Source organism: Apiotrichum porosum, assembly GCF_003942205.1.
Source record: "Apiotrichum porosum strain DSM 27194 chromosome Unknown scaffold_6, whole genome shotgun sequence".
In the NCBI taxonomy this organism is placed as follows: domain Eukaryota; kingdom Fungi; phylum Basidiomycota; class Tremellomycetes; order Trichosporonales; family Trichosporonaceae; genus Apiotrichum; species Apiotrichum porosum.
In genome coordinates, this window is record NW_021167113.1 from 1037193 (window position 1) to 1055705 (window position 18513).

The 18513-nt window shown below is 60.9% G+C and overlaps 8 protein-coding genes across 8 annotated transcripts; 5 read left to right on the forward strand and 3 right to left on the reverse strand.

Moving 5' to 3' along the window:
* Positions 1-244: 244 nt before the first annotated feature.
* On the reverse strand, positions 245-1474 carry EHS24_008156 (uncharacterized protein; the record flags this gene model as incomplete). The annotated part of the gene is made up of 5 exons (XM_028623479.1): positions 245-417; positions 477-885; positions 1023-1219; positions 1309-1383; positions 1423-1474. 5 exons carry the CDS (start codon positions 1472-1474, stop codon positions 245-247), a joined length of 906 nt encoding a protein of 301 aa, XP_028476412.1.
* Positions 1475-1776: 302 nt separating this feature from the next.
* On the forward strand, positions 1777-3200 carry EHS24_008157 (uncharacterized protein; the record flags this gene model as incomplete). The annotated part of the gene is made up of 3 exons (XM_028623480.1): positions 1777-1846; positions 1885-1942; positions 1997-3200. The coding sequence occupies 3 exons, from the start codon at positions 1777-1779 to the stop codon at positions 3198-3200; spliced, it is 1332 nt and encodes a 443-aa protein (XP_028476413.1).
* A 90-nt stretch (positions 3201-3290) lies between these two features.
* TRP1 (bifunctional tryptophan synthase trp1) lies at positions 3291-5724 on the reverse strand (the record flags this gene model as incomplete). Its single annotated transcript, XM_028623481.1, has 2 exons — positions 3291-5333; positions 5428-5724. The coding sequence occupies 2 exons, from the start codon at positions 5722-5724 to the stop codon at positions 3291-3293; spliced, it is 2340 nt and encodes a 779-aa protein (XP_028476414.1).
* A 303-nt stretch (positions 5725-6027) lies between these two features.
* EHS24_008159 (uncharacterized protein) lies at positions 6028-7290 on the forward strand (the record flags this gene model as incomplete). The annotated part of the gene is made up of 5 exons (XM_028623482.1): positions 6028-6051; positions 6108-6475; positions 6520-6888; positions 6948-7015; positions 7115-7290. 5 exons carry the CDS (start codon positions 6028-6030, stop codon positions 7288-7290), a joined length of 1005 nt encoding a protein of 334 aa, XP_028476415.1.
* A 273-nt stretch (positions 7291-7563) lies between these two features.
* MPK1 (Mitogen-activated protein kinase) lies at positions 7564-9356 on the reverse strand (the record flags this gene model as incomplete). The annotated part of the gene is made up of 10 exons (XM_028623483.1): positions 7564-8050; positions 8113-8272; positions 8330-8395; positions 8438-8597; positions 8632-8703; positions 8742-8841; positions 8880-8950; positions 9059-9137; positions 9188-9241; positions 9310-9356. The coding sequence occupies 10 exons, from the start codon at positions 9354-9356 to the stop codon at positions 7564-7566; spliced, it is 1296 nt and encodes a 431-aa protein (XP_028476416.1).
* A 1316-nt stretch (positions 9357-10672) lies between these two features.
* On the forward strand, positions 10673-11812 carry EHS24_008161 (uncharacterized protein; the record flags this gene model as incomplete). The annotated part of the gene is made up of 1 exon (XM_028623484.1): positions 10673-11812. The coding sequence occupies one exon, from the start codon at positions 10673-10675 to the stop codon at positions 11810-11812; it is 1140 nt and encodes a 379-aa protein (XP_028476417.1).
* Positions 11813-12338: 526 nt separating this feature from the next.
* Positions 12339-13671, forward strand: EHS24_008162 (uncharacterized protein; the record flags this gene model as incomplete). The annotated part of the gene is made up of 6 exons (XM_028623485.1): positions 12339-12492; positions 12540-12705; positions 12751-12946; positions 13000-13438; positions 13497-13593; positions 13644-13671. The coding sequence occupies 6 exons, from the start codon at positions 12339-12341 to the stop codon at positions 13669-13671; spliced, it is 1080 nt and encodes a 359-aa protein (XP_028476418.1).
* A 479-nt stretch (positions 13672-14150) lies between these two features.
* Positions 14151-18025, forward strand: RET1 (DNA-directed RNA polymerase III core subunit ret1; the record flags this gene model as incomplete). The annotated part of the gene is made up of 4 exons (XM_028623486.1): positions 14151-14504; positions 14546-17512; positions 17613-17734; positions 17788-18025. The coding sequence occupies 4 exons, from the start codon at positions 14151-14153 to the stop codon at positions 18023-18025; spliced, it is 3681 nt and encodes a 1226-aa protein (XP_028476419.1).
* Between the last annotated feature and the right edge of the window lie 488 nt (positions 18026-18513).

Sequence of the window (18513 nt, forward strand, 5' to 3'; positions counted from 1 at the left end):
TATCGATGTATCATAAATGTCTCCCTTTAACAGGGAGCTATACAAGCCTGGTGTCTCTGGCCGCGGCCACTCTTGCCGCGCCTCTAAGAAAGAAGTGCTCGCGTCAGTCTAACCCGTTGCTTTTTCGTGGTAAGAGAAGCGAGCGGGCTGTTTTGGCGTCTGCTCTGCTTGTTGGGGGTTTCATGGGTGGGTGGGGTTTCAGGCGGACGAGTATGGTGGTAGGGATGGAGGAGCTGGGCCCAGCTTAGAAGCCAGCCGCGCCAGGCGCCTTGTCGCCCTCGCGCCGCAGAGTGAGGAGGATCTCCTTCATGCGCGTCAGGTCCGAGCCACCAGAGGGACGGATAGTCTTGGACTCTGTAGAAGTGTTAGTGGGGATCTGTGTGGTTCTCTGGAGGAGACAGGACAAAGAAGAAGCTGCTGTACAGACCACCGACAGCAGTGGTCCCATACGCCTCCCCCCTCCACAGGACACTCACGAGAGTTCTCCAGGCCAATGAGGTCGGTAATACGCTCCCAAGTCGAGCCCTTGGCAATGTCTTCGTTGAGCTTCTCGACAAACTTGGCCTCCTCCTCCTTGTTCTCGCGGATGTTCTTCTCCTTCTCCTTGTTGTACTCCTCGTAGAACTGGTCAATCGCCTTCTCGGCCTTGTTGGCCATCTCGTCGCGCTTGGCGGCCGCAGCGGCGTTGCGCGCCTCAATGTCCTTGACCTGCTGCTCACGCCACTGACGGATTGGCTCAGTGTCCTCCTCAGTCTCGGGGAGGGTGTTGGCGAAAGCGGGAGGAGGGAGGATCGAGCGCGTGGGCTGGGGAGCGGCGGTCGGGGGGTAAGGAGACGCGCCGTAGGGCTGGGGCTCGAGCGCGTTGAACACGGGCTTGGGAGCGACCTGTGGTGGCAATTAGCACATGCAGTGGGCAGTAGGTCAGGCGCGGGGGAAGCACAGACGGCGAGGCAGCTGAACAGGTACCCAGTGAGGCTCAGCTGCCTCCACCTTGCCAACACCTCCACGAGTCAACAACTCACCGGTGCGCTAGACACGTCGCTCGAGAGGTCGGGGAACGCCGACTCGAACTGCTCGCGCTCGGGGTCCTCGCCAAGGCCAACGTTGCCAGTAACGCGGACCTCGGACGAGCCCACAAACTCGTCCTCAAGGGCAGGGAACGCGTCAATGCCCGAGGGCTTGGTGGGCGATGCGATGGGGGCGGCCTCGACGGGGGAAGCTGCAGAGTCAGTGTGGGATCATGGCAGTGGATCACGCTAGGTCCTGGCTGTGGTGGCTCGATCTCCTCCACAGGAATGAGATGCTTACTGAGGTCGGGGAAGGCGTCGATGCCAGCGGGGGCGGTGGGCGTCTCACCGGAAGCGAAGAGGTCAGCGTCCTCGCCTGCAATTGTCAGCTAAGCAGTACAAGATGTAAGCTTACCGAGGATGGCCTTCTCGCGTGCGAGGAAGTCTGCGGTGGGGTCGTCGGACATGTTGGATGCTGTTTAGTGTGATGCTGTCGTCGACCTCAAGTGCGTTCCAGTTGGGTTGCTTCATTGCGTGGAACAAGCGGTGACGCTGGACGCGTGGCCAGGGAACGGGAGCAAACTGAGGTCCTCCCTTTTCTAATAGATTTATTAGGCCGTCAATCCTAATAAGTCTTCCTAATGAATTGTCGTTGTCGCCGAGAGACCGCGCTTGTGGCGCGGCGCCGGCCACCGCAGGAGGTGGTGGAGGTTGTTCAACTCGGACGCGTTGCCCGCTCAACAACAACAATCATCACTCACCTGGCTCGATGGCGGCTCTTATCAAGCAGCCCCATGCGTGGCAGCACACGATAGGTTCCGCGTTTGCAGAGGATCTTCGTGAGCTACCAGCATTTCCTCACGGGCTAACTCCTCAGCCGAGCTTGGTCTCGCCACCATTGACGGTCTGGTTGAAGCGAGCCACATCCCAGCCCAGTACGTCCCCACCCTCAACACCCACCCGCCACGCCTTTATTGACTCTTGGACAGACAACATATTTTCATCCTCCTCTACCTCGTTCTCGAGCCTCCACAGGCGCAAGTCGACACTGCCCCGCACGCCCTCACACTCCTGTACCGCCTCCTCGACATCCACGAAGCCAGCACGCTCACGCCGCTCATCCCGTCCCGCTCGTCATCCTGGGCGACGTGGTGGGCCAACTGGCAGCCAGAGGGCAAGCTCGAGCGCCGTGTACGCCGGCGCGTGGAAGAGTGCAAACACGACGGCATCTGGCCGTTGATCTGGGCCCGCGAGCCGCGCGAGTCCAAGCCGAGTACGAGGGGGACCTCGCGCGACAAGAGTCGAGCCAACTCCAAGGCCAACTCGTCCGAAGAGGACGAAGACGAGGAAATGGAGGAAGAGGAGGAGGAGGAAGAAGTAGTGGCGGAAAAGGTCGTCTCGGACCGTGGATGGGAGGTGCTCGAGTGGCTAGTGGCTCTGTGGGAGAAGGACGCCGTGACCTCGGCATCTGGCCGCTCCGAGGCCATGGTCGCCCAACTTGGTGGACCACCAAAGCACGACATCCCACGGGACAATGCCGATGTGCCCCTCGCCATTATCCGGCAAGCGTTCGACGACTCGGGCCCCTCCTCGTTTGCCGACACGCTCCGTCACCGGTCCTCTGCGACGTCCCTGCTCGCCCTGCTGATCGGCGTCGCGACGCCGCCGTTGGCGCCCTTCCACCAGGCGTCGCTCGTGTTCTCGCTCGTCCAGCTCCTCCGCACCGCTACCACCCCTCTCGTCGCGGCGTTCAAGACACTTCCATGGCAAGCACACGCACACGTGTTCGCGCACGCGCTCGAGGATGCCGCGGGAGTGCGCGCAAAGAACGAAAAGGCGCGCAACACCAGCCGCGCACGTCGCGGAGGGCAAGTCGAGCAAAAGGGGTGGGAGAAGGGCCCATGGTCCCCGCCTACGCCCGAGTACGCGCTCGACCTCGTGGCCTTGCCGCCCGCGGACAGGTCGGACGAGACTGCTGAGCGTATGGGTCTGCTGGGTGCCAGCCTGGTCATGCGGCTCGTGGCGAATGTATCCGACGGCAGCGGCTGGGAACGTGCGGGCGAAGACGAGTACTTGGACGGTGTGTCCGAGAGCAAGGTGCTCTGCGCGACGCTCAAGGTCGCTGCAAGGGCAGCGTGGGCCACTCCCGCTGCGTCGCCTCCGCCTCTCGTTCCGTCGTCTCAGAGTCCGTGATCCCTCTTCTCTCCCACCTGTACCATACACCTTCTCTGTGTAGCTATATGCATGACAACGACTTGAACGCTCTCCCTATATTCCCCGTTTCTATCCCTTGACGGCCTTGATGAACGCCGCGACCTTGGCGGCATCCTTACCGCCCTCGTCATTCTCCACACCCGAGCTGACGTCCACGGCAAGAACGTTGCCGACGGTGGCAATAGCCTCGGCGACGTTCTCGGGCCTCAAGCCGCCAGCAAGGATGATGGGCAGGAGGTGCTTGCCCTCGGACCCAGCCTCGCCCTGCTCCACGATCCGCCTTGCCGCGGTCCAGTCAAAGCTCACGCCTTCACCGCCGCCGGCACCGCTACCGCCCGCGGCGGCGGGCGAGTCGAGGAGGACAAAGTTGTTCAAGCCCGCGCGCGAGACCTCGCCGCCCTTGACAGCACCGTCGGCGAGGACGCGGAACGCCTTGATGACGGGAACGGGGAGGTGGGCGGCCCATCCCTGCGGCTCGTCGCCGTGCAGCTGGACCAGGTCGAGACCTGCCTCGTCGACGAGGTCGGCGATGGTCTCGAGCGGCTGGTTGCGGAACACGCCGACAGTGAGTGGCCGGCGGCGGGACTGCAGGCGGCGGGCATTGGTGCCGAACCAGAGTGGGGACGAGGCCGGGATGTCGGTGGCGGACGAAGCCTTGCGTGCTGAGCGCACAACGTCGGCAATCTCCCGTGCGGTGGCACCATCGACTCCGCGACGCGTACCGGGAACCATGATGATGCCAACCAGGTCGGCACCGGCGTCGACGGCGAGCTGCGCGTCGGCGGCAGTGCGCACACCACAGATCTTGACCAATGGCTTTTGGGTGGTGGGGGTGGGGACGAACTTGTCCAGTCCGACGAGCTCGCGGAGGAACGCGCCAGCGTCGGGAGCGCGCATGAGCGACTCGCCAACAAGAACGGCGCGCACACCCTCGGCAACATACTTCTCCACATCGGCCGACGAGCCGATACCAGACAGTGCGCAGAGGATGACGTCGTTGCGGCCCTGGAGGGCATCGTTGACACGCGAGGTGGTGTTCATGTCGACATTGAAGTCGTGGAGGTTGCGGTTGTTGACACCAATGACCTTGGAGCCGACCTCGAGGGCAACCTCAAGCTCGGCCGGGTTGTTGACCTCGACGAGGGGCTCCATACCCAGCGAGACCGAGTAGTCGTACAGCTCCTGCAGCTTGGCACGCTCGAGCATGGCGACAATGAGGAGAACAGTGTCGGCACCGTTGACGCGGGCCTCCTCAATCTGGTAGGGCTCGAGGATAAAGTCCTTGCGCAGGATGGCGGGGCGGTTGGGCAGCGAGTCGATGGCCTGGCGGACCGACAGCATGTCGCCGAGCGTACCCTTGAACCAGGTAGGCTCGGTAAGGACCGAGATGACACTGGCACCAGCAATGGCATACCTCAAAGCCTGAGCCGGGGCGGACGCGTCGGGGGCAATGTTGCCCTTTGAGGGGGAAGCGCGCTTGATCTCAGCCATGATGGCGGTGTGAGGGGTGTTCTTGACGCGGTCGACAAACGAGATGAGTGGCGGGGCAGCATGCAGCGAAATGGCAGTCTTCAAGTTGGCAGGGGTAGTGGCCAACGTAGCGCTCGACTTGGCCACGTCGGCGAGACGCTGGTCGGCAATCTTGTTGAGGATGGAGGGGACCGAGGGGGTCTTGCGCTCGGCGGGGGGCTTGACGGCGCCAGTAGTGGCACCGGTGGCAGCAGCAGCGGCGGCAGCAGCAGAGGCCGACGTCTCAGCAATGTCCTTGGGCGCCTCGGGAACGACACCGCACCAGGCGTTCTCGCCGCCCCACTGGCCGCCCTTGAGCTTGAGGAAGTTGGCAAAGAGTCCACGGCCGCCCTCGGACATGCACGACTCCGGGTGGTACTGGACGGCCTCGACAGTGGCAGTACGGTGACGCACACCCATGATGACACCAGACTCGTCGGTGGTCGAGGTGACCTGGAGGATGGACGGGAGCGTGAGGAGCTTGGCCGCAAGCGAGTGGTAACGGGTCGAGGCGAGAAGAGGGGGAAGGTCGTGGAAACAACCGATGGAGTCGTGCTTGACGAGCGAGGTCTTGCCGTGCTTGATCTCACCGGCATAGGCAATCTGGGGAAACGGTTAGGAAAGGGGTAACAGTGGATGAGTTGACTCGTTTGGCTGCTTTCCGGCTCCAGCACAGCCATCAACTCTTGGTACTCACGTCACCACCAAGAACGTCGACAATAACCTCCAGGCCCATGCACACGCCCAGCACGGGGACCTTGCCAGTGGCCCAAGTGACCACGTCACGCGAGATGCCAGAGTCGGTCCTGGGGTGACCGGGGCCAGGCGAAATCACGACACGGTCAATCTCGCCGGCCTCGTACATGCCCTCAATCTCAGGCATGGTGATCTTGTCATTACGAACGACGAGCGGGTTTCCGCCGAGGACGGAGAGGTCGGCGTAGACGTTCCACGTGAACGAGTCGTAGTTGTCAACGACGAGCGTGTATCCCATCTTGTGAGAGCGCTGCGGGAGGGAGGGTGGTGGGGAGGGGGAGGAGCGGGATGTCCAAGGCGACTTTTGTGGTAGAAGGTGATGGTCGGTCAGCCGTTCAGTCATTGACTCGAGATCAGAGCGCGCGCGCCGACTCGCCGGGCCCAGATCCGACAGGGGAGGACGGGATCAAATAAAGACGCGGAGAGAAGGTAAATGTCCGTAATTTTGAACCCTGAAGACACACTGCCAATGTGGCCCCTGTATGACATTACATGTGCATCTGCTTGTGCTCCAACACTCCTCCTCTCTTCGTTGCCGGCCATGGAGAAGTTCTCAAAGTGGAGGGTAAGCTAGACTGATATAGAGCCAGCTGACATCAGGACCCATCCACGGGCATCCAGCCCTTTCTCCCACTCCAGGCTCCGGCCTCATCCCCACTTACGCTCGCCGTCTTGCCCTTCTCTCTCGCATTCGCCCTGGTGCGCGCGGCCCTCCTGGCCGTCCTGCTTGGTGTCTATTTCATCCTCGTCGAGATCCTCCTCACCCCGCTGGGCGCCATCGGCCGTCCCCTTTCCAGCCTGTTCACCTCGATCCTCGCGCGCACGGCGCTCGTCCTGCTGGGCTACTACTCGATCGCGATTGAGACGGCTTCGGCCAAGCGCGGCGGCATGAAGGCCGTGGCGCAGGTCGTCCCCTCGGCTCCGCGCAGGGGTGACCTTATTATCTCCAACTGGACGTCGTACATTGACGTGCTGTACTATGCTTTCAGGTGAGCTTTGACGTTTCTATCCTGGAGCTGACGGTATCCCGCAGGCATAACCCCACCTTCCTCCTGCCCGTCTTCTCCGAGGCCATCACTGTCGACTCCAACTTTGGCCGTGCTAGCGGTACGGGTTCCGCCTCGATTCTCCTCCCGACCACATCCAGCACCTGTATTGGCTATGTCCCCGTCCGCCCCCTGGCCCTCATGGCGCGTACGGGTTCTCTCCCGCCAACTGCCGCCGAGGTGGCGGGCCAAAAGGTGTTCAAGACGCTCGCTGCTGCCCGCGCTGCGTCGCCCGGCCCGGTCCTCGTGTTCCCCGAGGGAACGACGAGTAACGGCCGCGCAGTGCTGCGCTTTGGCGACGGCGTGCTCGGTGAAGAGGTCGGCAAGGAAGGCATCGTCTGGATCAAGTTTATGCGGTGCGTCAAGGCGAGAGCGAGAGTTAACAGACATACGTCGTACTAACTCTTCACTGCAGCCACGCATCCCCCACCGCCCTCCTCGCAGCTGCATCGTGCCCGCTGCCCAACCCGGCCGCCCACCTGCGTGCGTTCCTCACCTCGCTCCCGCTCCCGCGCTCCGTCGCCGTGCGCACCCTCCACCCCTCGGCGTCGCCTTCCTCGCCCTCGTTCTTACCTTCTGAAGTCCTGGCGAGCCAGCCAGGCGGGTTTGGCGCGCTGCGCGACGACCACACCGCCGCAAACCGCGAGGCGTGTGCGGTCATCCTCGCCGAGACGGGGCGCGTCAGGCGCGTGCCAGGGATGGGATGGGCCGAGAAGGCCAGTTTCTTGGTCTATTACGCCAAGAGCAAGAGACAATAAGTCGTAGACGAAGAAAGAAGGACGTTGGTTGGTAGACTACTCTTAGAGATGGCGAGCAAAAAGAGATATGACATTTGGTTCTGCTGCGTCTATCGAAACCGATGGTCCGTCGATTCGATTTTACTACAATACACACGAGACACTCGCGCAGCTAGATCGAGATCCCCACGCATTACAGACGCTGTTGGCCGACGGGCCCCGCGCAGGTGGTGGGCAGTAGCACAAAGAGACGACACGAGAGCGTCCTTCCTCCCTCCTTTATACACCCCTCGCCTACTGCTTGACAGCCACACCGTGCTGGAGCTCGCGCTCCAGCGCCGAGCTGGGGTGCTCCTCCTTGTCGACGGCGTTGTTGGCCACCTCGTTGAACGCCGGTCCGACACCGGCACCGGGCTGCTGCGGGGGTGCGGGAGCCTTGGGCAGGTCGTGTCCGCCCTGGGGGTGCGCGGGCTCGACGGGGACGGCGTGCTGTCGGACCAAGTTGCGGAACGAGCGCACTTCCTCAACGATCAGGTCGCGCATGCCGTTGGTCGAGTCTTCCCTCTCAAAGCCAAAGTCGAAGGGCACCTCGCACGAGGGCTCGTCGACGGGGTCGTGCCACACGGAAAAGTATGGGTGCTCGAGCGCCTCCTGGCAGGTGATGCGGCGGGCGGGGTCGAAGCAGAGCATCTTCTCGAGCAGGTCCAGCGCGAGCGGGGTGGCCTGAGGGTACAGAGACTTGAACTTGATGCGCGGCTTGATGGGGAGCGAGCGGATGTAGCTGGTTAGGTGGTTAGAGATGACAGGTTTAAACAGCAAAAGCGCGCGTGCGGAGAGACTTACTCTTGAGCACGGGGGGAGCCGACACGGCGCAGAGTCTCCTCTGTGGGAGTGCCGAGGAGGTCGAGGATGCGGTTGAGCTGGTCAACATAGTCCTCGCCCTTGAAGATGGGCTTGCCGCCCAGGAGCTCGGCAAGGATACAGCCGACCGACCACATGTCGACTGAGAGGAAATTGTCAGCTGCATTCGCATTCACCAGCGCGAGAAAGCTGGACTCACTGCTCGAGGTGTAGTTGGCAAACGACAGCATAATCTCGGGAGCGCGGTACCAACGTGTGGCGACGTCTGACGAACGTTAGCGTCTTCGACCAACTGTGTCCAACGTACACTCAGTCATGAAGCCTGCCTGGCCCTGGTCCGTCTGGACGGCGCCGGGCTGGAAGCCACGGGCAAGACCAAAGTCACAGATCTTGAGCTCGCAGTCGGCGTTGACGAGGAGGTTTCCGGGCTTGAGGTCGCGGTGCAGCACGTTGGCAGAGTGGATGTACTGAGTGTTAGTCTGCACGCTTTGGAGAACCCACCTTGAGACCGCACAGAGTCTGGTAGACGAAGCTCTGGAAGTGCGCGTCCGAGAGGGGCTGACCGGAGCGGATCTGCAAAGTCAGCTCGTCAAAGGCGCGAGGAAGCTCACAATCGCGTGCAGGTCGGCCTCCATCAGCTCCTCGTACAGGTACACCTCGTTGAACATGCCCGATCCAGGCGGGTCAAAGACAATGTCCATGTCATAGAGGCTATGTCTGTTAGCTCGAGTCGGCGAACTTGAGCTCACCAGGTGATGTTCTTGTGGCCGCGGAAGTGGTGCAGCAGGCGGAGTTCACGGAGACAGCGCTTGGTGAGGATCTGTACGAGGAAGAGTCAGTAAGTGAAGCACACGTCAAGACGAGACGAGACAAGACGAGACGGCACGCGCTCGCACGACGCGGATGGCAGGCCACAACGGGGACTGACCTTCTTGGTGAACACGTTGGTGACCTTCTTGACCGCGCACGTCTCGCCAGTCTGGCCGTGTCGAGCCGAGGCGACACATCTGCGCAGTGGTCAGCTACGAATGCGATATACATGTGCAGTGCAGCTTACCCGTAAGCACCTTGGCCGAGCTCCTTGACGAGCTGCCATGGCTGCTGGAGGACGCTGAAGGACGGGGTCAGTGGGGTGCGTGAGGGCGTGAGGATGGCAAGTGACTGCGCTGCTGCACATACTAGACGTTGTTTGTAGTCTGGAAGACCTGGCGCGGAGTAGCGTCCATGGTTGGGAGACGGGGAGATGTGGGGGAAGAGAGAGTGCAAACGGCGGAGAGAGATGGCTGCCAGAGCGGGGCGATGTATATTATGAGTGAGACAATGTGTGGCCGGTTGTTGCGGCGCCGCGGGGGACGTTGAACGTCGATGTGTTCCCCGTGCGTCGTTGGTTGCCTTGCCGCGGTTCACTGCCCTCCGAGATGTCCGGAGAGGGGGGTCCGTTCTGAGCCGTGAGCTACGAGCAGGTCCACGGGGCCAGACACCCCTGTGCATGCCCCCCCGTCCCCTCTCCCCGTACGTGCGAGCACCGCTACCAGGTGTCCCAGACATGCCCAAAACGTCTCCGCCCGCCTGTCCCACCGTCCACAGCGTCATGACGACACAGCCTCCCCCGTCCAAGCGGTGCCCGCGCCCCCACAGCCTGGCCATGGAATGTCTGGCGCACATCTCCCACGGTGGTACAGAATTCACCCCGTCCACACTCTCAAACATGGGACGGACGGCCGGGTCCCAACCCGCACTCCAGCATACACCACAGTCCATGTTTTCGACCTCTCCAGCTCGACAAGCCGCGCATCATCCCATGTGTCCTGCAAGCCGTCAACAGCAAGGGATATGCTATTTCGCTGTATTCGAGGGTCGCGTTGGTAGCCGGTACCTCGGCGTCCAACGGCAACAAGAACGTTAGAGCCTTTCCTGCGCTGCCGTCTCGAACATGGTCAACCCCGGCGTGTACCAGCGTGCCCGGCGACAAGGGCTCACATGCCATCCTCTACATCAACACGCTCACGGTCCAGAAGGGAAGGGGCGAGAGACATTCTGCACCGGCGAGGGTGACAGCTCGTTGATGCGTTCGGCGAAAGGGCAACGAGGGTGTTTGTTTTCACGCAAGAGCTCTTTCGGTCACTCCCAGTGTTCTCCGCAAAGCAATTCGGGGGGGAACGGCGACACCGACGCGCGCACGCCAGAGCAACGAGGCACAGAAGTCGTGTCCTCGAGCCATATGCATTGCCCTAGCACACGCGAAGCAAGCATACAATGGTAATCCAGGTCGAAAAGTCGGCCTTCACCGAAAAACCGATGGCGCACAACCGACATGACATGGCGTCACAATGGTTCAATGGCCCGAGGCCAATGGTAGCCGAGAGCACGCATTATCGGGTCCGTCCAAGTTGGCGACATCACGACATGACGCGTAGTGGCATGAATAATCAGCTTGCATCGTCTGGCGTCAGTCGGACACGCCGCCAGAGATGGTTCTTAAAGCTGATGCATGGGCAGTTGGGCAAGGCCTCATCCCCAAACCACTTCCTCAATCTCCACGATGCCTACCGAGTTCATCAGCATTACCTTCGCCAACGACTCTAACGAGATCCACCCCAAGCCCGGAGCTCCCGTCGACCCCGAGTTCCTCGTGCGCTACGCTCGTACTCTCGACGACTATGGCTTCAACTACACCTTGATCCCCTACGGTTCGGGCGGCTTTGACCCCTTCGCCCTCGGCGCGACCGTCCTCGCGGTCACCAAGAACATCAACATCATCATTGCGCTCCGCCCCAACACCATCTACCCCACTGTGGCGGCGAGGAAGCTTGCTACCCTGAGCCAGCTGGGCGCTGGCCGCGTTGTCGTGCACTTTATCGCCGGCGGCAACGACGTCGAGCAGGGTCGCGAGGGCGACTACCTCACCAAGGCCGAGCGCTACGGCCGTCTCGAGGACTACATCAAGATCCTCAAGCGCGCATGGTCGTCCTCGGAGCCATTTGACTGGGACTCGGAGTACTACAAGTTCAAGGACTTCCGCAACTCGGTGCTGCCCCTCAAGAAGATCGCAGTGTCGGTTGGCGGTTCGTCGGACGACGCGTACCGCATCGGCGGCGCTCTCGGCGACATCTTTGGTCTCTGGGGCGAGCCCCTCAAGGACACCAAGGAGCAGATTGACAAGATCTACGCCGCCGCCGACAAGGCTGGCCGTGCCGCCAACGACCGCCCCCGCATCTGGGTCACCTTCAGGCCCATCATCGCCGAGACCGAGGAGCTTGCGTGGGCCAAGGCCCACCGCACGCTCGACGCCCTCAACGGCAACCGCGCTGGACCTCCTGCCAATTCAACAATCCCCCTCGCTACCCCGGGCCAGCCCCAAAACGTCGGCTCGCAGCGTCTTCTCGAGATCGCCAAGCGCGGCGACGTCCAGGACCGCGCGCTGTGGTACCCTACCGTGACCGCCACCAACGCTGCTGGCGCTTCGACCGCGCTCGTCGGCTCGTACCAGACCATCATCGACTCGCTTATCGACTATGTCGACCTCGGCGCTGAGCTCATCTCCATCCGTGGTTACGACAACCTCAGCGACGCCATTGACTACGGCCGCTTCATCCTCCCCGGTGTCCGCAAGGTGCTTGAGGAGAGGGCCGCCGCCAACGGTAACGGTCACGAGGCGAACGGCAACGGCGTCGCCGCATAAGGGAAATTGGTAGACTCTGTAGAATTGCGGGATGCAGTTGTAATACCTGGGCTGTTTGGAATGCGCTGGGCCAGGAATGTGCAGTGTTGTTGCACGACTATGGTGCTGCGAGAAACCCATTCGTGCTGCCTTGAACACTGTGAGCGCCACGGCTGTGCTTCGGCCGGTAATCTCCGGGCGCGACGGCTTGTGCAAAGGCGCAGAGGTCAGATTACCAGAGATCCAGAGATCAGATTAATCAGAATCGAATGCCTGGATCCCTGGCCGGTGCGCGCGCAGGCCATTTTGCAGCTCATTTTTGCTGGACGAGCGGGATAAATGGTGATTAAGCCTCCACCTGGCTACCGGGGACATAGAGTGGTCCTCCACTTGGCCCTCCATAAGCAAAAGTTGATGATCAATCAGCACAAGTTCGTGTGCGTGGATGGCGTCATCAACCAACATGGCCCATGTATAAAGACTAGACGGGCCTCGGTGCCCTCCATCGTTAAACAAACTCGTATCGACTTGCATACACCACGCCACAATGACCGTCTCCACCACCATCACCACCCCCATCACCGTTGGGCGCCTCCCACTCAAGAACCGTCTCGTGCTGGCGCCACTGACGCGCCTCCGCAACTCGGCCGAAGGCGTGCCCCAGGCTCATGCCCCAACGTACTATGCCCAGCGCGCCACTGGTGAGTCTTCATCTTCATTGCGCATACACAGTCTCTGACTAGCATAGACGGTGGTCTCGAGATCACCGAGGCCGCGTTCATCGCCCAGGAGGCGGGCGGCCTCCCCGGCGCGCCCGGTATCTACTCCAAGGAGCAGATCGCCGGTTGGAAGAAGGTGACCGACGCCGTGCACGCAAAGGGCGGTTACATCTTCGTGCAGCTCTGGGCGCTTGGGTGAGTGTGCGAGGTGCAAAAAGGGGAAAACACTAATGTCATCAGCCGCACCGCCAGCCCCGACCATGTCACCGTGTACGGCCCCTCCGACGATGTCTACACCCACGGCGGCGGCAACGTCGAGGTCAAGGCGCTCTCCGAGGCCGACATTGACCGCTACGTCGGCGAGTACCGCCAGGCGGCTCTCAACGCCGTCGAGGCTGGCTTTGACGGTGTCGAGGTCCACGGTGCCAACGGCTACGTGAGTTGAGAGGAGACGAAGAATGCACCACTGACGCCCAGCTTCTGGATCAGTTCCTCCAGTCGGTCTCCAACCACCGCACTGACCAGTACGGTGGCAGCCTGGAGAACCGTATCCGTTTCCCTCTGCGCGTTGTCAATGCCGTAGCCGACGCTATTGGTGCCGACCGCGTCGGCCTTCGCACCTCGCCCTTCAGCACGTTCCAGGGCATGCGCGAGGCCGACCCTCTGGCTACGTTCAAGCCGTGGATCAGCGCCGTGCTTGCCGCCCAGCCCAAGCTCGCATACATCCACGCCGTCGAGGAGCGCATTGCCGGTAACGTTGACGTGGCTCCCACTGAGGACGGGTCGGCGTCTATTGAGCCCCTCCGTGACATCGTGAACGCGTCGCCCCACACCGAGTTTATCGCTGCCGGTGGCTTCACACCCGAGTTGGCGACGCAGCTCCTCGCCCAGCGCGGCGGCCTGGTCGCGTTTGGCCGCCACTACATTGGTAAGTGGAAAGTGGAAAGGCGTATCGGTACAAATACTTCTGGGTTCTAACCGTACAGCCAACCCCGACCTCCTGGCGCGCATTGTGAACAAGGTCGACCTCAACCCATACGACCGCAAGACTTTCTACGGTGGTTCCGAGACTGGTTACACCGAGTGAGTGGTACCCGAGAGAGTCTCTTCCCGTGCCGTGGCTGACGAACTAGCTACCCCGCCTACGCGCAGGAGGCCTAGATTAGAGATGAGCGTAGAGCATAGATTACAATGTATTTTCTGTTACAAGCAGTACGGCGATGGCGAGGGCGAGGGCGAGAAAGAAAAATGACAGATACACCCACAACACTCACAGCTTGTGCGTCGTTTTCCTCGTTTTGGCGTCGTTTTGGCGTCGTTTGAAGTTAAAGTACTGTACCATCGCCCACCTCGTAGTTCATTCAGCCGAGTAACTAATGTAACGAATGAGCTAATGCACCAATACAAACTGCTGGAAAGACTGTAAAATGCCTGCATGTTTTGACCGCCACGTCTTGGACGGCCCAGATCTCCTACGACGCATTGTCTCCCACGGTTGTCATCGTCCCGGGCAACACCATGCGTTCTACACGTGGCCGTTAATTGTGATTACGTAACGGAAACTGGCAGCATCCGCACAGAACATCAAGATTTCTACACACACCGTCATTTCGTACCATCCACAACACACATCCACGACCATGGCCCCTCCGCCAGCAGCGAGTGGGCCCTCCCGCCCCTCAACACGCGCAGCTGCCGCCGGCAGCGGTGCTCCCAAGCGCGCTCCCGTAAAGCCCGCCACTCGCGCCGTCAGCGGTTCAGCGGCACCTGCTGCTCCAAAGCCCAAGGCCCCCGCCGCTCCGTCCCAGACTGCTGCGGCAGCCGCGGCCGCGAGGAAGGGCAAGCAGCCTCTCCGACCCACTGTCCAGGTCCCTTCAAAGACTGCTGTCCAGTCCAACTTGCAGGAAGGCGAGGAGCAGTGGGCCGAGCTCATGAAGCGCACGCACACGGACAAGGGCGCCGACTGGTACGCGCGCGGTGTCAAGACTGTCGAGGTGAGCTACACGGTATGCTTTCTGGTAGCTAACAAACGCAGGACAAGTGGGAGCTCCTTCCTGCCTTTCTCAAGGTCAAGGGTCTTGTCAAGCAGCACCTCGACTCGTTCAACTACTTTGTGCACACGGACATCAAAGCCATCCTCCACGCAAACTCGTTGGTCGTGTCGGATGCCAACCCCCGGTACTACATCCGCTACACTGACATTCGCATCGGTCGCCCCTTGCGCAAAGAGGTCGGCGCAGTCAACCAGCGTCTGACACCGATGGAGTGTCGTCTGACCGACAACACGTACTCGGGAGGCATCTATGTCGACATTGAGTACACGCACGAGGACAAGATTCGTAAGCAGCAGGGTATCCACATTGGTTCCCTGCCCATCATGCTGCGGTCCGACCTGTGTCACCTGGCCAACAAGAACCAAGCCGAGCTTGCGCGCATGGGCGAGTGCCCGCTCGACCCGGGAGGCTACTTTGTGGTCAAGGGTACCGAAAAGGTCATTCTCGTCCAGGAGCAGCTGTCCAAGAACCGTATCATTGTCATGACCGACCCCAAAAAGGACGTCGTCACCGCCGAAGTCACTTCGTCCACCCACGACCGTGTTGTCAAGACGTACGTGACCACCAAGACTGGCCGCATCTACCTTCGCCACAACTCGTTCAAGGAGGTGATCCCCATCGTCATTGCCCTCAAGGCCATGGGCATCACCTCGGACAAGGAGATCCTCCAGCTCACCTGTGGTCCCGACGAGCGCTTCCAGGAGGCTCTCGGCGTCTCGCTCGAGGAGGCTACCAGGCTAAAGATCTTTACTCGTCGCCAGGCCCTCGAGTGGATTGGTGCCCGCGTGTCGCCCAACCAGGAGAAGGAGGACCGTACCCTCGGCCACAAGCTCACTCCCATCGACATTGCCATGCAGGCTCTTGCTGCCATGGTTCTCGGTCACGTTCCCGTTCGCGACATGAACTTTAGGCCCAAGTCGATCTACCTCGCCACCATGACCCGCCGTGTCCTGGCGGCCATGGTCGACGAGCACATGGTCGACGACCGCGACTATGTCGGTAACAAGCGTCTTGAGCTTGCCGGTCAGCTTCTCTCGTTACTCTTCGAAGACTCGTTCAAGACCTTCAACACCGACCTGAAGAAGCGCATGGACAAGATTCTCGAGAAGAAGTCGCGCGCTGGTCCCTTTGATGCCTCGGCGCTCGTCCGTACCGGTGGCAGCGACATTATCACCTCGGCGTTCGTCCGCTCCATCTCGACTGGTAACTGGTCGCTCAAGCGTTTCCACGTTGAGCGTGCCGGTGTGACGCACGTCCTGTCGCGTCTCTCTTTCATCGCCGCTCTCGGTATGATGACGCGTATCACCTCGCAGTTCGAAAAGACACGAAAGGTCTCGGGTCCTCGTGCGCTCCAGCCGTCGCAGTGGGGTATGCTCTGCCCCTCCGATACGCCCGAAGGTGAGGCGTGTGGTCTGGTCAAGAACCTCGCCCTTATGACCCATATCACCACCGATGTCCCAGAGGAGCCCCTTGTCACCATGGCGTACATGCTCGGTGTCGAGGACATTTCCAACCTGACCGGTAACGAGCTGTACCGCCCCGGTGTGTACATTGTCCAGGTCAACGGTTCGCTCGTGGGTGTCACTGCTCTCCCCAGGCGCTTTGTCCAGACGTTCCGCAAGCTCCGTCGTTCCGGCCGTACCTCCGAGTTTGTTTCCATCTACATGAACCACCACCAGCGCGTCATCTACATTGCCTCGGATGGTGGACGTATCTGTCGTCCGATGATCATTGTCGAGAATGGCCGCCCGCGCGTCACCTCGGAGCACATGCGTCTCCTCAAGGCCGGCAAGGTCACGTTCGACCACTTCCTCCGCTCGGGTCTGGTCGAGTACCTCGATGTCAACGAGGAGAATGACTCGTTCATCGCGTGTTACGAGTCGGAGATTGTCGACGACACCACCCACCTCGAGATTGAGCCCTTCACCATCCTCGGTGCCGTCGCCGGTCTTATCCCGTACCCTCACCACAACCAGTCGCCCCGTAACACTTATCAGTGTGCAATGGGCAAGCAGGCTATTGGCGCCATTGCGTACAACCAGCTCAACCGTATCGACACCCTCCTGTACCTCATGACGTACCCGCAGCAGCCCATGGTCAAGACCAAGACCATCGAGCTTGTCGGCTACGACAAGCTGCCCGCCGGTCAGAACGCCACTGTCGCTGTCATGTCGTACTCTGGTTACGATATCGAGGACGCGCTCATTGTCAACCGCGCCTCGGCTGACCGCGGTTTCGGTCGTTGCCACGTCTTGAAGAAGCAGACCATCCCCCTCCGCTCCTTCCCGAACGGAACGGCAGAGCGCTTGGCCATGCTGCCCCCAGACCAGCGCCCCGAAAGCCACTCGTGGCTCGACCAGGACGGTCTGGTTGCCCCCGGCGCTGTCGTCGGCCAGGGCGACCTCATCGCCGCCCGCGAGACGCCCATGGACACGCGCGGTCCCGGCCCCACCGTCGGCTTCAAGCCCTCCCCCGTCGTCCACAAGCTCCCCGAGCCGGCCAACATTGACAAGGTCATGGTCACCGACACGGAAGACGGAAACCAGCTCATCAAGGTGCTCACCCGCCAGACCCGTCGTCCCGAGCTCGGAGACAAGTTTTCGTCGCGTCACGGTCAAAAGGGTGTTTGCGGTCTCATTGTGCCGCAGCAGGACATGCCGTTCAACGACCAGGGTATCTGTCCCGACATTATCATGAACCCACACGGTTTCCCCTCTCGTATGACGGTCGGCAAGATGATCGAGCTGCTGTCCGGCAAGGCCGGCGTCGTGTCCGGAAAGCTCCAGTACGGCACGGCGTTTGGCGGATCCAAGGTTGTGGACATGAGCCAGATCCTTATCGACAATGGCTTTTCGTACGCCGGAAAGGACATGCTCCAGAGCGGTATCACGGGCGAGCCCCTCGAGGCATACGTCTACTTTGGTCCCATCTACTACCAGAAGCTCAAGGTAAGTTGGGCTCGTCATCGGCTGGCTTGGTTTGTCCCAGCTCCCAATGGGGCCAAAGTCAACTGCCTTCTAGCAGGAACACTCAGCTGACATTCTCCAGCACATGGTCATGGACAAGATGCACGCGCGTCCCACCGGTCCCAAGGCCAACCTCACGCGTCAGCCCACAGAGGGTCGTTCCAAGGACGGTGGTCTGCGTCTCGGAGAAATGGAGCGTGACTGGTGAGTTGACCAACCCCTCTCTATGCTGCATGGTTACTAACTCTCTTCTTCAGTCTTATCGGATACGGCGCCACCCAGCTTTTGCTGGAACGTCTCATGATCTCGTCGGACGCGTTCGACGCGCAGGTCTGCGAGACCTGCGGCATGCTCGCGTACTCGGGCTGGTGCAAGGGCTGCGCGTCCAGCAAGGCCGTCGTCAAGATCACCATGCCGTACGCGGCCAAGCTCCTCATCCAGGAGCTCGTGGGAATGAACATTCTCCCCAGGCTGATGATGGAGGACACGGTCTAAGGCGTTGGTTGCATCGCTGGGCAAGCAACGGTGTCCATGCCGACGGTTCGCGTACCACTGGAGCCAATAGAGGCCAGAGGGGCTCGTTGTCGCGTGCAAGGAGACTCCGCAGCAGCGCCGGTGGAAGTGGAGGGAAGGGAGAAAACGAGTCGAGAGGATCGGCTGGGCCAATAAACCTGTACACATTTTTGAGACTTTTTTTGCATGCATAGTTGAGCACATATGGTGTGAGGAGTCGGCAGGCATGCCAAACGAGATGGAACGATAAAGCATGCAATGTAGCGTGTATTCAGGACTTGCTGCAAGACAGAAAGAAGCGATTTGGCTTTCGGTCCCCACGTCCCCAAAATGTCGGCGACCTAAAAAAAGGCAACGATGACCTCATATCAACAAATTCAGGTGCAGCCGGCGTTGACCGTCGTGCCGGTGCCGTGCTTTGTAATCACACCATCTGACCTCTGTGACTCGACATCACACGCCAAACAGCA